Raw genomic sequence first — 14,140 nt, 5'->3', positions numbered from 1 at the left:
TGGTGCAGGCTCTGATACGCTCGGCCACTGCCTGTGTTCCAGGAGGCAATGAAGCCTAGGGGAGAGTGCACTGGCCTGGGAGCCAGGAGATCTGTTCCCAGCTCTGTCCCTGCCTGTTGGGTCTGTGGTCTGCTGAGATGGGGAGCACCTGGAGAAATCTGCAGGGTCCTCCTCCCTCCCTCCCTCCCTCTGGCTGCACAGCACCAGCCCAGCATGGCTGAGGTCTGGGGCCTCCAGCCCTAGTGCTCTAGAAATCGCTGAAGAAGCGGCTGTGAGCTGGTGCCTGGATCCTGGAGGGGAAAGGCGGGTCCCACCCTGCAGGTCACAGGGCCATTCTGAGTCCTTGTGGTTGGAGGGACAGCCAGCCGCACGTCCGAGTGCAGCTGCAGTTCCAGCAGCAGGAGGCTGACAATGGCACTGCCTGTCCTTCCCCCTGCCCACGGGAGCAGCCTGCACTGCTGTAGGGCAGCTTGCAGCGGTCGGCTCTCCTGCCTGTTCCAGCACTGCATCCCCCCTCACTGCAGGCCCCAGTGCTTGGGTGGCTCCCCTGGCTCTCACTGGGGGCTGCTCCCATGCAGAGCCCGCTCCTGGCGCCAGAGCTTGGGCCCTCCCGCCTGCCCGCCGGGCTCTCTTCCAGGGTGGTGAGTCAGTTTCCTGCTGTGATTCAGGCAGGGACCCTGAGGCAGGCTCGCCGCAGCTCCTGCGTTGCCATGGAGACCACTGATGTTAGGAGGCTGGTGGTTTTCTGGTTACAAGCTGCGCCCCCTCCCCGTGCTGGGGGAGCAGCTGGCGACTGGCTCTGAGCAGGCCTGGCCAGGGCCCAGCTCTCTGGTCTGTTCACCTTACGGGCCTGCGTGCGCAGACGGCTGCTGCTGTTCCTGGCCCCCGCCCCGTGGCTGTGGTGGGGAGAAGCTCAGCACATACCCGCACTCGCTTCTGGGCACCGCTCGGCTCGGGTCTCACATGGCCCCTCATGCCTGCAGCCCGGCAGGAGCTCAAGAGAGAGCGGGCGCCTCCTGCCGCAGAGGGCTTGCTGCATCCCTCTTGCTTCGCTGGTCCCAGGCAAGGATGACAGCGCGCGGCCAGGTGTGACCCTGGGGCGCCAGCGCAGGGATCTGCCCTTGCAGCCCGTCTCCAGCAGCAAACTGGCTTTCTCCAGCTCTGCCTCCCTGTGCTCTCCCAGCCCCAGGCTCTCCTCCCGGGAACTCCACAGACGGCACCAGGATACTCCGCTGCAGAGCTGGACGCTCGACCCATCCATGAGTCACCCGGAGTAACTGGCTGGGTTGGTGCCCCAGGCAGGAAAGAGCCGCAAAGCTACAAACCGCCACTCACTGCAGCCGGCCAGGCATTCAGGAGAGCAGCCTGGGCCCTGCCGGGGGAGAGTGCAGAAGGAGGAGACCTCGTGCACCCATGGGCACTGGGGTGGAGCCCCAAGGTGCTTGCACCGCTTCTCTGCATCCTCAGCACCAAGCCCCCAGGCTGGGGGGAACGGGGCCAGCCCCCGCTTGTGCCAGCCCAGGAGCGGAGCCGCCGTGTTCCCTGGGCCAGGTGGCCTGCCCCCGCGATGAAGCAGGGATGACTCTTGCCGCCGGGGGCTGGGCACGTCGCTCCTGGAAGCCAGATCTGGGGCCTCCCGGGCGTGCTCTGCCACTGCTGCTTACCGTGTTTGTCTGGCTAGCCACCGGCACCACCATGTCCAGCCTCAACAAGTGGATCTTTGCCACCCACAACTTCCGGTACCCCATGCTGCTGTCCTCCCTGCACATGCTCACGGCCCTGGTGGTTGGCTACCTGCTGGCCAGGCTGCGGGCGCGGGATGCGGGAGGTGTGGTGCTGGGCACCAGTGCCACCACCAGGATCCACCTGCTCAGCTTGACCTTCTGCGCCAGCGTGGCCTTCGGGAACCTGGGCCTCAACTATGTGCAGCTGGACTTTGCCCAGCTGGTGCACACCACCACACCCCTCTTCACGCTGGCCCTGTCCCAGGTGCTGCTGGGCCAGCGCCATCATCCGCTGCAGTACGCCGCCATGGGGCCCATCTGCTTGGGTGCCTCCTTCAGCATCGCCGGGGAGGTGCACTTCGACCAGGCCGGCTGCTGCTTCCTCTTCGTGGCTACCTTCCTCCGTGGACTGAAGTCCTTACAGCAGAGTAAGTGACCGCCCCCCCCCACCAGCTCGCCCCCCCTTCCACCTTGTCAGCCGGGGCCAGGGTCCCACCACCTCCGTCCATTACATGCTGGCTGAGGGATCCTCGGCCCCCAGCATCCTGCCTAAACTCCGGTGCTGGGAAGTCCCTCCTGCTGCCTGCACTCAGCCAGACGGAGGAGCCTGTGGCCTAGAAGGCTAGGCAGCCCTGCTGAGCAGCAGCTATGCTCTAGCCCAGAGGTGGCTTCACTTTGTTCCCCTCTCTAAAGCTGGCATCTTGGCAGCATCTCAAAGTGACCCAGGTATCCTCCTGGAGGAAAAGGGCTCCTGAAAGGGCGGTAATGCTGCCAATGGGATCGTCTTCCTCTTCTGTGTCTGTGCAGTGCCTGGCATGATGAGGGTTCCTGGAGCCTCTGCAGCAATGTACAGCATCCAGCACAGGGGAGTGCTGGGCCATGCTGGGGCTCAGAGACTCTGTGGCAATACCAATAATAATGAGCAAGGCCTTGTCTGCCTTCTGGATGCTGCTGGGGACCCTTTGGCTGCTGGCTAGTGCAAACGGGGATTTGTCCACATCTCCTTTTTATAGCAGGGGCGCCCAAACTTGGATGCCGTACTCCAGACGTGGCCTCACCAGTGCCCAATACAGGAGATAATCACTTCCCTCCATCTGCAGGAAATGCTCCTGCTCATACCCCCAACATGCTCTTAGCCTTCTTGGCTACAAGGGCGCACTGCTGACGTCTGTGCAGCTTCTCCTCTACTGTACTCCGCAGGGCCCTTCCTGCAGAACGGCTGCTCAGCCAGTCAGTCCTCAGCCAGTAACAATGCTTGAGAGCTTCTGTCTGAAATGCAGGACTCTGCACTTGTCCTTGCTGAACCGCCTCATATTTCTCTGGGCTCAGTCCTCCAGTTTGTCTAATCACGCTGCACCCCCTCCCCACCATCCAGTTTAGTGTCACCTTCGAACTTGCTGCAATGCAATCCACCCCATCTGCCAGATCATTAATGAAGATGTTGCACAAACCTGGCCCAGGACCAAGCCCTGGGGCACTGGCTCGGTAGGGGCTGCCAGCTAGCCATCGAGCCATTGATCGCTGCCCGCAGAGCCTGACGGCCTAGCCAGACCTCTGTCCCCCTGGCTGCATGGGCATGTCCAGCTGTGTGTGTGTTTAGTGGGAGGTGGACTACGCGGGTGTGTCTGTGCTGTGCGGCGAGATGAGTGTGTTTGTGATATGTGGCTGTGGGTCTGACCATGTGCGGACTGTCTGTGGGGTGCACAGGGATTTAGGCTCTGACTTAGAGCTGAACAGGTACGAAGTCTCCATTGCTGGTATTCTGTAGGCTGACCCCTGCCCTGGGCTGGACCTGAAGACCAGGGGCTCCCAGCTCTGCGGGGGAGTCCCCTCTGCCAGGCCTTTCCAGCGTGGTGGGGATCCCTGCTCTAACCCCCCAGCTGTCCCAGCTGCAGGTACTGCCTGGGGCCCAGGCAGTCCATGACCTGTCTGTCTCACTTCCAGGTACCCTGCTGCAGGACAAGAGGCTGGACTCCGTCACCCTGCTCTGCCTGATGGCCCTGCCCAGCTTCTGCATCCTCTTCCCAGCTGCCCTAGTGCTGGAGGTAGGGGCAGGCTGGGAGGGCCTGCTGCACTATGGCCACTCCCTCTGGGCCTGCGTCCTGCTCAGCTGCCTGGGCTCCGTCCTCTACAACCTGGCCAGCTTCTGCCTCATCTCACTGACCTCCGCCCTCACCATCCACATCCTGGGCAACCTCAGCGTGGTGGGGAACCTGGTGCTGTCCCGGCTCCTCTTCAGCAGCCGCCTGAGCAGGCTCAGCTACGCTGGCATCGGCCTCACCCTCGTGGGGATGTTTATGTACCACAACTGCCACCTCATCGCCAGCTACTGGGGCTCGCGGCTGGCTCGGCGCCAGAGCCGGGCAAAACCAGAATGAGTCCTGTGCTGGGACGCAGGGTAGTCCTTAGCCCCCAGCTGGCTGGGCTTTGGGGGCATGCACGAATGTGTGAGTGTACTTGCACACGTGTGTATCAGACGCGTGGGGGGTGCACATGCTCTGGTTTTCTGCTGATGGACAGGTCAGACCTGCTCCCTGGGAGAGTGTATTTGTGTTCTCACGGCTGAGCTCTGCTGGGTGGAGCCAATCAGACCTGTGTGTGTAATACTATTGTCCTCTGCTGGGTGTGTGTGCATGGGCTATGGGAGGGGTTAGACTTGTGCATCAGGATGTGTGTGGGTGTGTGTTTATCCCTTGCGCTGGACAGGACAGCTCAGTCCTCTTCCAGTATCTGTCCGTCCCTCTTGTGGCCGGATAGCCCCCTGGCGCAGCCTAGGATTGGCACTCGCCAGTGTTCGGGTTCTGAGGCCCCAGCCTGTGGGGAACCCCCACCCCCAAACAAGCTCAACCGCAGGCTGTCCCAAGGGGAGCCACAGAACAGCCGAAGTTGGTGCCAGCAGCAGGCTCCTCCAGAGCTGGCTCAGGTGATAGGTTTCTGGGGCCCAGTGGACAGGGGCTGTCCAGGTTCCCTGGCTCTGAGGTGTGGCCAGGACTGGTGCAGAACTCATGAAATCCAGGAAGGGAGGCTGCATTCCTGGCCCAGTGGGAATCACCCCAGCGAGTGCCCTCCATGAGGGGCCCGACCCAAGAGCTCGGAGATGCCCTCAGGCTCCCGAGGTGCCTTGGATCCAGCCCAGTAGGTATGGAGCTGCCAGCAGACATGCAAATTGGGTGCAGTGTTCACACGGGTGTGCACACGTGACCCTTGTTACATGCACACACACGTGAATGCACACACTGCAGCTTGTGCAGCTGGGCTCTGGTGACCCAGTGCCGCCGTGGCAGTAGCCTCTGGCCCCGGTGTGGTGTTGCACGTGGGCGACAATGCCAACTGCTGAGACCTGCCTGGAGCTAGGAGCGTGATGGCTTCCTGTGCTGTTTTTGTCCTATGCTGGGCTTGGCCCATCGCGCGCTACAGCCTGAAACTGAGCTGCGCCAGGGGGGCAGCGGCGTCCTGGTGAGGGGGTGACCAAAGCGGGGGGCGCGATGCACCAAAAGGCGCGGAGGGGAGATGCCTGATGGGGGACTGACCCCCCCCAATGCGGAGAGTCCTGGGGGGCAGCAAGTGCCCATGGCTGGGTTTGGAGCACCCTTCCTGGCCACCTGGGCTGAGCGCAAAGCGGGTGCCAGCACAGCCCAGGCAGGCTCGTCACTGCCCCACTCACCTTCTGCCTCCATCCCCCAAGGGCCCGGGGTGAGTCTCCATGGCAGCTGGAGGGCTGGGCTTGCTGCCCCAGGCGCCTGCCCCTGGTTTCCATCAGGAGAAGGTGAACGATCTGCATGGCCCTGTGGGGACAAGCTGAGCTGGCCCAGCTAGGGCACTAAGGCTTCAGGCCTTGGGATCGAGTCTCTCCGGGCCCTGGGCCGACGATGTGTTTTCTGTTCCTGTTCTCCTATGCCCATGGCGCCTGCTCAGCTTCCCCTTTGCCCAGTTGTCCCTGGCCTGTGACCTGCTTCCCAGGTGCTGGAGCTGTGAACATTGACCCTGTCAAGCCCTTACCAGGGGCTCCATTCAGCCCCTTACTGAGCATGCAGCGGTCTATCCTTGCTGGACAGGGCTGTGGCGTCTCACTGGTGTTAAAAACAAACTGAAGCAGGATTCTCCAGAGCCTTCACACGCGTGAGCAGACCCGTTTTCCTGGGTATGCCTGTGAGATCTCAAGATCTCCTTGGGCTCACTGCCAGGAGTCCAACGAACTGTGCAAAGCTCTGCAGCCCTGGGGACCCTGGCAAACAGCCAGCGCTTAGGCAGCCTTCTTGTTGGGAGAGCCGAAAGGGCCTTACAAGGAGGTCGGGGCCGTTTGCTGCATTTTCAGAGGGGAAACTGAGGCACAGGGAAGGGCAGTGACAGCTGGCTGTAGACTTGTGCATTCCTAAGGTGCAGTCTGGCCTGCTGCCCACTAGGCAGCATTACCTGGCTGTCATCCGTGTCTGTCGGTAACTCTCCTTTTGGCAAAGGAGACCTTGAGAACATGAACTGAATGTGGCAAAGGCCAGAGAGTCCTTCCTGAGTCAGCCGCCAGCCCGAAACAAGAGCCTGAGACACGTGACCTGCTCTAGCACACGGGCAGGAGGGCTGGAGCTGACCCCTAACCACTCCTGCAGAGCGGCGGGCTCGGCTCTTTCCCTGCTGGTGGCTTTCTCAGGAGCCTGCAGGCAGAACCCGCTCTGGGGCGGGGGGTTAGCCCAGCAGAACTGACGCTGCGGCAGCAGTGTGACTGAGCTCTCCCCGCTGTGCACCTGGCTGCCCAGCCAGCCGCAGCCATCTGGCCTATTGGCTCTGCACCCTCTCAGGCAACAGCCTGCAGACAGCAACAAGGCAGCCCCCTCCCCAGCTCAGCTCCTGTGAAGGTTTTCCCAGTTGGTCCAGTTCCCAGCCTGATACACAGCTGCCTTTAGGACCCTGCTGGAGTCTTGCCCTGCAGTAACCTTCCTGGAGCATTGCACCTGGGAACAGAGGTCACTGGGGCACCTGACCAGTCAAGCCACCAGGGGACAGAGATGACCAGTGGTGGGGTTGTGACCAGACTGGCTGGGGCTGGGGCTGGGGCTGGGTTCTGGTCCCAGGCAGGTGGGTGCGCCAGGCTTTACTGGGGGCTTTCCAGGTGTAGGAACAGGCACTTGGCACAGCTGTAGTGAGGCACAGTTGCCCCAAGAGGCATCCCCAGGACTTCTAGAGCTCTCCCAAGTTCTCCTGCCAAGCTGCCCAGCCAGCCTCCTGCCGTGTCACTCTGCAGCCTTCACCCCAAACGTCCTGCTGTTGGAGGGGAACGAGCCCCCAGCTGGCTGCTGCTCAGAGCCCTGTGGCTTCCCCTGGCCCAGGCCAACTGCTCCCAGCACCTAAGCCAGCACTCGTCTCTGTTTGAAGCCGGATGGAAGGGTGCTGCGTTATGCGTGGAGTGCAGGTATGTCCGGGGCCCTGTCACCACCTGGCTGTGGGGGTGAATCTGGGAGATGGGGGTGCCTGGCAGCCCTCTGAGACCCCATGCGCTCACAGACATGCTGTGTGCAGAAGCCCCAGCTCCCATGCACAAGGGGGTGCCCAGCGTGCCTGGCGGCAGTCAGACACAGTGCTGGTACCAAACATTCACAACTCGAGAATGGCGTGAAACTCGAGATTGGACTGTGGGGCTGAATTTCTGGGCCTCCTCCCACGCGGGGCCCAGAGTGAGCAACTCACTGCTTTAGAAATACGAGTTCAGAGACCCCCCACGGCATGGCTGCGCCTCCCAAAGGTGGGCAGAAGCCCAGCACCATGCGGCTGGGAGGCCCAGCAGCCCTATGGGTGTTAACACAGACTGCCTTTCCGGGCAGAGTGGTGAAAGCCCAGCTCATGCCCCGCAGGCCGCTAGCATGACACAGCACTGTCCTCCCGGGGCAGCCAACCCTCCGCGGAGGTCTAGGTGGTCGCCCTTGGCCTGAGCTGAGGGCTCTGCTGGTGCTGCCGCAGCTTTCTGAGCTTGGCTCGGCCCAGAGCCTGCAAGGTATTTCTGTGTCCCGCTCCCTGATTCCAGTGGTGCCTGCCCCTTCTCTTGGTGTGCAGGGACAGAAGGCAGCTGGGCCTGACCTGTGTAATGGCTGTGAGAGCTGGTTTGACCCCTCCCCTGTAGGCTGACAGGCCACCCTGTGCCCCAGTCCATGCCCCTTCCCACACCTCCTGGGACAGACGTGGGTGGCCCTGCGCCCAGATGTGGGGAGTGCTGCCCAGGAGGTGGCATGTCACACGGGCATAGTGGATACAAAGGAGCCAGAGTTGGGCCAGGCGGCTGGTGGAGCTTCCAGTCCTCGCTCTGGGCCCTGAAGGTTGTGATCTCAGACTGGTGGCATTCAGCTGTGAGGCTCCAGAGTCCCATGGCAGCGGGTGGGAGCTGGTTGGTTACTTGCACTTTCCACTGACTCAGGCTTCCCAAAGGCCAGGCTGGGCTGGGCAGCTGCAGTGTGTTAGCTGTGTGGCTCCCTGCCTGGCCGCCTGGAAGCTTGGCCGGATGCACTGAGGGTTGGGACCAGACAGACGGAGAGAGCAGAGCGGCCGCCCCGGGGCCTGGTGCACAGCGCATGCAGGAAACAGGAGAGGTGCAGAACGGAGCCGCAGGCTGGAGGAGACGCCTGAGGGTGGGAGCCACAGACAGTGACCCCAGCCGGCTCCATCAGAAGGACTGAGGGGAGACACACAGGCCCCTGGGGTGCTTTGAGTGTGGGAGAAAGGCAGCACTAGGCCTGGGGCTGGAGCTGAGGCCAGACACTTTCCCCCAGCTTTTCCTAGGCAGGCCCGGTGTTCCCATGGGAAGGGGGAGCCGCCACCTTGGAAGTCCCAGCTCCTGCAGGACGGTGCCTGTCTGCACAGCGTGCTCTCCTGGTGCTTGTGACTGGGCTCCATGCAGGATAACGGGTGCAAGTGACTGGTCGGGGCTCTTGGGTGGGGAAGGGGAGCTGATCTAATGGGCCGTTCTGGCCTCACGCCAGCGATGGGCAACAATGAGTGGTGAGCGGTGTCATGGGCCGCCCTCCTTCATCTCCGTGGGCAGCAGCAGCCCCGGACTGCACCTGCTGACTCCTCTCCGCGTGGGGCTCCACTCCTTCTCCCCACTCCACGCAGCCTTCTGGGACATCCAGAGGTCAGGTCCATTCCCTCTGTTTGGCTGCGTCTTGTTCCTTGCGCTGTGTGACTAGGCTACAAATAAAGAACACTCCTACCCCTGCGTAATATGATATGATATGACAGAGGTATATAAAATCATGAATGGTGTGGAGAGAGTGAATATAGAAAAATTATTTACCTTTTCCCATAATACAAGAACTAGGGGACACCAAATGAAATTGATGGGTAGTAGGTTCAAAACTAATAAAAGGAAATTTTTCTTCACACAGCGCACAGTCAACCTGTGGAACTCCTTGCCGGAGGAGGCTGTGAAGGCCAGGACTCTATTAGGGTTTAAAAAAGAGCTTGATAAATTTTTGCAGGTTAGGTCCATAAATGGCTATTAGCCAGGGGTAAAGTATGGTGCCCTAGCCTTCAGAACAAGGGCAGGAGATGGATGGCAGGAGATAAATCACTTGATCATTGTCTTCTGTTCTCCTTCTCTGGGGCACCTGGCATTGGCCACCATCGGCAGATGGGATGCTGGGCTGGATGGACCTTTGGTCTGACCCAGTATGGCCGTTCTTATGTAATCCCACGCTGCCTCCTGCGTCCGTTCCCTGCACGTTCGCGGGGGCCCCGGCTCTGCTTTCGGTTCGTCTCCCCGACCTGCTGTTAAAGGCTGCTGCACCTGTTACTGAAATGCGGCTGATTCTGGGGTGGAAAAGTGTAGCTGGCCGATGCTCAGAGTGTGGTACAGCAAAAGGCAATGGGTTGACCTGGGTCATTCCCATTCTTTGTGGCCCTCCCGGTGTGGCAGCGGGGTCAGCCAGGTGTGGGTTGGGGGGACCTGGGCCCACGTGTGAGCTGCAAGGGGGCAGCAGGGGAGAGTGGTGCTGGCCCCACCTCTGGGAGCTCATCCACAAACAGCTCTTCAAAGGTGGGGTGTCTGTAGGAGCAGGTAGAGCCCAGCTCTCATAAGACTTCCAGGTTGATTTCAATGGGAGTTAGGTGCGAAGGGGGTTTCACCACCTCCCATCTGCTTCATTATACACCCAGATACTGCTGGAGACCTGGCCTGCTGCAGTCACTCCTCAGTGCCGCCTGCTGGTGGGGCTGGGCAGTGGCTCCCTGCCCTTCGGGGGTGAGGGGGGGCAAGGCCCAGGATTGGGACAAATGACCTCTGCTCTGCCTCCAAGACCTGACCTTCCTCCCTGCCCTCTTCTTCCTCCCTTGGCCTGCTGGGACGCCTGAGTCTCCCTGCCTGACAGGAAGGAAGACCTCACTCTCTCCCCCCGCAACTGGCCACAGCTCCATCCCAGCACCTGAGAGCATTCTGGGGGTTCAGTGCATGGGAGGAGGGCTCTCCCTCCTGGCTGGCCCCATCCCTCTCTTGCTCCAGAAATTGCTCCCATAGCTGGAGACCTAGGCAGGGTGCCCGTGGGTTCAGCCCCTCTCTTCTGACACACCCTGCTGCCTGTGTGTGGCCACAGGGCCACACATGATCTCCCTGCCCAGAGAGCAGAGATGTGGCAACAGCCTCTGTGGATCTGACTCACTGTGACTGGCCATCGCTGGCTTTGGGCTGCTTACATAGCAGTGGAAGCGCAGGGTGGCTGAACTCCACTTAGCAGTACCTGGGTTTGCTGGCTTAGGACCTGAGCGTCTACGCACATTTGGAACCCCGGGTAGGGCAGTGTTCGTGTCTGGGGTCAGCACCTACACTGCGCTGGGTGGGTCTGAGTCAGACCACCCACACCCCTGAGTTCCAGTGCTGCCGAGCCTTCTGCTCAGAGTGCAGCACAGGGAAACGTGATTCTTCAGAGCAGGTCTCCCTCTGATCGCTCCACCCATGGGCAGAATAAACTGTTACGTTTACTGAGACACGTGCAGCGGTGCACCAGCAGTAGAAATAAATGCTGCCAGCTCTGGGCGCTCTGCTAGTCAGCTGGGCAGCACCTGAATTGCTCCTGGGTGGTCGCCCAAGCACTCAGCTTCCAGGGAACCCTGGTCCAGAGGATGAAGAAAGTTGGCCCAGGAATTGTGGGATGTTCTTGGTGGACTGCTGGGGTATGTTTGCACTGCAATAAAAGGTCCAGGACTGGGCTGTGGCAGCTGACTTTGGCGTGAGCGGTGGTGCTATAAACACTCCTTTAGCTGCTCAGGCTGGGGCACTAGGATGCAGAGCAGGGACGGCCATGGAGCCTGGGCTGCAGCTACACTACAGTTTTACAGTTCCACAGCCTGCAGCTGTTGACCTGGGCCATTCACAGGGGATTGACTGCTGTGCGCACACACTTCTGAAGGCTGCTACTAGGAGAAGGGAGGTACATTTTTCTCTGTGACGTCTGAGAACAGGACAAGAAGCCATGGAGTTAAACTGCAGCAAAGGAGGTTTAGGCTGGACATTAGGAAAAGCTTCCAAACTGCCAGGGTGGTTAAACACTGGAGTAAATTGCCCTGGGAGGCTGTGGAATCCCCATCATTGGAAATGTGTAAGAGCGGGTTAGACCAACACTTGTCGCAGGTTGTCTGATGGTGCTTGAGTCTCCCATGAGTGCAGGGGATGGACTCAGTGACTTCTTAAGGTCCCTTCCAGTTCTCAGATTCTATGATTCCACGATTCTGCAGAACTTTAAACCTCACAGTTGAGGATGAGGGGCCTCCCTCTCATCCATTGCATGTCCTGTGGGTCCAGTTTTCAGCATGCTGTCCCAGTGCCATTGATCAGGCTAGGTCTGCTATGCACTCGGGAGAGCTCAGCCCTGACACGCTATGGAGACCGCTTTTATAGCAATCACTGTTTCACTCGGCGGGCTCTCTGGAAATGCAAGCCCTGTTTTCTATTAGAGCAGTCATGATTGCGCCAGCTGTGCCAACTTCTGGTTGAACTGTATGGACTCTTCTCTGCCAAGGGACATTGTGATCCTGTCGCCCCCTTTCTGACACAAGCAGCTGCATTTGGTTCTCCTGAGGGACTAAACCGACAACTCCTTGTGCACTGCAGAGAAGTCATTTGAAGGCACCCTCACAACATGGTCTCTTAGGGGGACGGCGGTTGTTAAAGGTCACTGGGAATTGTTACTAGAAAAGTGGCAAGGCATCTCCCAAACGACTGGGGCAGATTGGCTTACTATGATGATGTATTTTATTGGCTCAGACATGGGCGGGATTTCTAAAATATGTGAAATACACATCATAAAAACAGATATTTAACATATAGATGTTCTTGTAGCCAATGTTCTTGTCCACTGGGTTAACCTTCGACATGACACAATGCTTAAAATTTTATTCTTTCTGCTCTTTCAGCCTAAAAACTTATAGCCAATACACAGATCTTGGGAACACTTACAATACCCTACACAATTCAGCTGGTATCCAGGAGAGGGTACTGCTGTAGCTGACATACAATGAATTCTTCCTTGGAAGTATCTTTATTTTAACCTGTTGATGTGACAGCTTGGTGCTTGACAAATAGCAATGGCTGGGGTTGGCCACCGTCAGGTGTTCAGTTTCAACTGAGTATCAGAGAGATTCATGGGCCTGGCTCCTGGGAGTTCAGGGTTATACAGGCGACAAGTGGCCAGGCAGACCAGCTGTGTGGCACTTGTTTTGTGAGACACGATGTGACAGAGAGAACAAAGCTTCAGGCTAGATTCCCCAGCAAACTTAGCTCTTCATGGTTCCCGTTCTCTTTCTAACCGGGGGCAGCCTTTGGGCCAAGCCCCACAGGGTGTGCTTAGCCCCAAAGTCTGCTCTCCCACCTCTTGGACATACCAGGACTGAACTGGCACTTCCCTGGCAGGAGCACTGATGCTCAGCACCCTACATTTTTCTTCTGAGTGTCTGGCAAGGAGAATCTGGTTACCTCAAGGCTGGCCCCAGAGGCAGGTGATATGTGGGGTGCATCTGCATGAATGATTGTGCAGTTGATAACTGAACCAGCCCTGCAGGGCCCCAGGTTTGCTGTGTCTAGTGTCACTCCCAGCACCAGAGATGGGGTGCATAGCCAACTATACCTACTCAGGTAGCAGACCGGCTCTGCTGCCTGCTTGGAATGGGTCTGTCTGCATGAGGAGCTGTGTGTGCCAGTGAGGGGCTGGGGCTCTGCCCTCCCGCTTTTATGTACCATGGCAATCAGTCGCCCCCTGGCAGGCTCTGGGTCTGGCAGTTGGGGATCTCTACCAAATGGCAATGCCATTCTTGGGCACTGGAGGAGGAAAAACTTTGGTTATTCTTCTCTTTCTGTGCCTGATGCACTAATTTTACTATGTTATTGTTCTGTAACTGAATAAGTGGCCTCCCTCTGGGATCCAGAAATCTAGGTTGTCTGGATCCAGATGGAGGACATCTCCCCGGGCCCCTCCAAACAGCCAGCAGAATTTGTTGCCCTCCCTCTCCTATGGCAGTGGTACTCCTGAGGCTGTTCTGTTACTTAGTGGGGATGAGTGATGATGAATCACTAGGGTTTACTGGGGTGTGCAGAGGCCATTGTGAGCTTTACTGTGTGTCTTTGGACAGTTAAGAGAAAATACGCTTTTTCTGCTCTTGCTAAGTTCTAGGAAAGCTCTGGTTTGGGTTATTGGGATGTCCTTTATGCTGCTCACTGTGTTGAGTGGTGGGGTGCTTGTGGGGAACAAAAAGAGCTGAGACCAGCCACGTATAGCCTTGGTATATTTTGGATGAATAAGTGGGCTGAACAGAGCTGAGACCATCTCTGGACTAGTCAGGTTGCTTTGGGGCCTGAGCGCAGCTAGTTCAGCATGGGACAGCTAGCAGTCTGGGTTAGGAAGAGCATAGCGTGACTGTACTGGAAGGATTAATTGCTCTGTTGCAGGTATTGCATTCACTCCAAAAGAGATAAGACCTTGTACCTTGGATGGGATTGGACTGTGCCCCTGAGCCATGTTTCTCCTTGCACTATATTAGGGCTGTTGTGCAGTGTAAGAATGGGTTAAAAGAAGTGTGGAAGCCAGCAGACTTCGGGTGATCTCTCAAGGATGTCAGGAGGTAAAGACCTAACAACAGACACTGTGTCCATCATTTTCTGCTACATTTCCTGTCCTTTGAGGCTGGAGAGTCCTTCTCATTCAAACACAGAGCTCCTTCACACAGCCCCAAACCTCAGATGCCACACTCAGTGATTTAAGGCAAGAGTAACAACTGAGATAACAAGCTATGGTGCAAGCCAAAATGGCCAAACCAAAGACACCTGGCAACTTCACTGTGCTGTGACAAGTCCTTCAGGAACTAAAAAGACAGGGCCTGCTCCTGAAAGGTGATGTGTCCAGAATCCTATAGGATTAGACCTCACATTTGTAGGAAGGCTGATTGATGAT

The 14,140-nt window shown here is 58.4% G+C and overlaps 1 protein-coding gene across 1 annotated transcript; it reads left to right on the top strand.

Moving 5' to 3' along the window:
* The first annotated feature begins 1,028 nt into the window (after positions 1-1,028).
* On the top strand, positions 1,029-5,152 carry SLC35E4 (solute carrier family 35 member E4). Its single transcript, XM_075013204.1, has 2 exons — positions 1,029-2,152; positions 3,669-5,152. Exons 1-2 carry the CDS (start codon positions 1,414-1,416, stop codon positions 4,100-4,102), a joined length of 1,173 nt encoding a protein of 390 aa, XP_074869305.1. The 5' UTR covers positions 1,029-1,413; the 3' UTR covers positions 4,103-5,152.
* The last annotated feature ends 8,988 nt before the right edge of the window (positions 5,153-14,140 follow it).

Source organism: Carettochelys insculpta, chromosome 18, assembly GCF_033958435.1.
Source record: "Carettochelys insculpta isolate YL-2023 chromosome 18, ASM3395843v1, whole genome shotgun sequence".
NCBI lineage: Eukaryota > Metazoa > Chordata > Testudines > Carettochelyidae > Carettochelys > Carettochelys insculpta.
The sequence above is the reverse complement of the archived record's forward strand: the minus strand, read 5'-3'. Positions and strand labels throughout refer to the sequence as shown.

Excerpts from the sequence above, each read along its gene's own strand:
- SLC35E4 (XM_075013204.1), top strand. The coding sequence starts at position 1,414 with ATGGGCACTGGGGTGGAGCCCCAAGGTGCTTGCACCGCTTCTCTGCAT. Across the intron at positions 2,153-3,668 it reads ACTGAAGTCCTTACAGCAGA|GTACCCTGCTGCAGGACAAG; the intron begins GTAAGTGACCGC and ends TCTCACTTCCAG.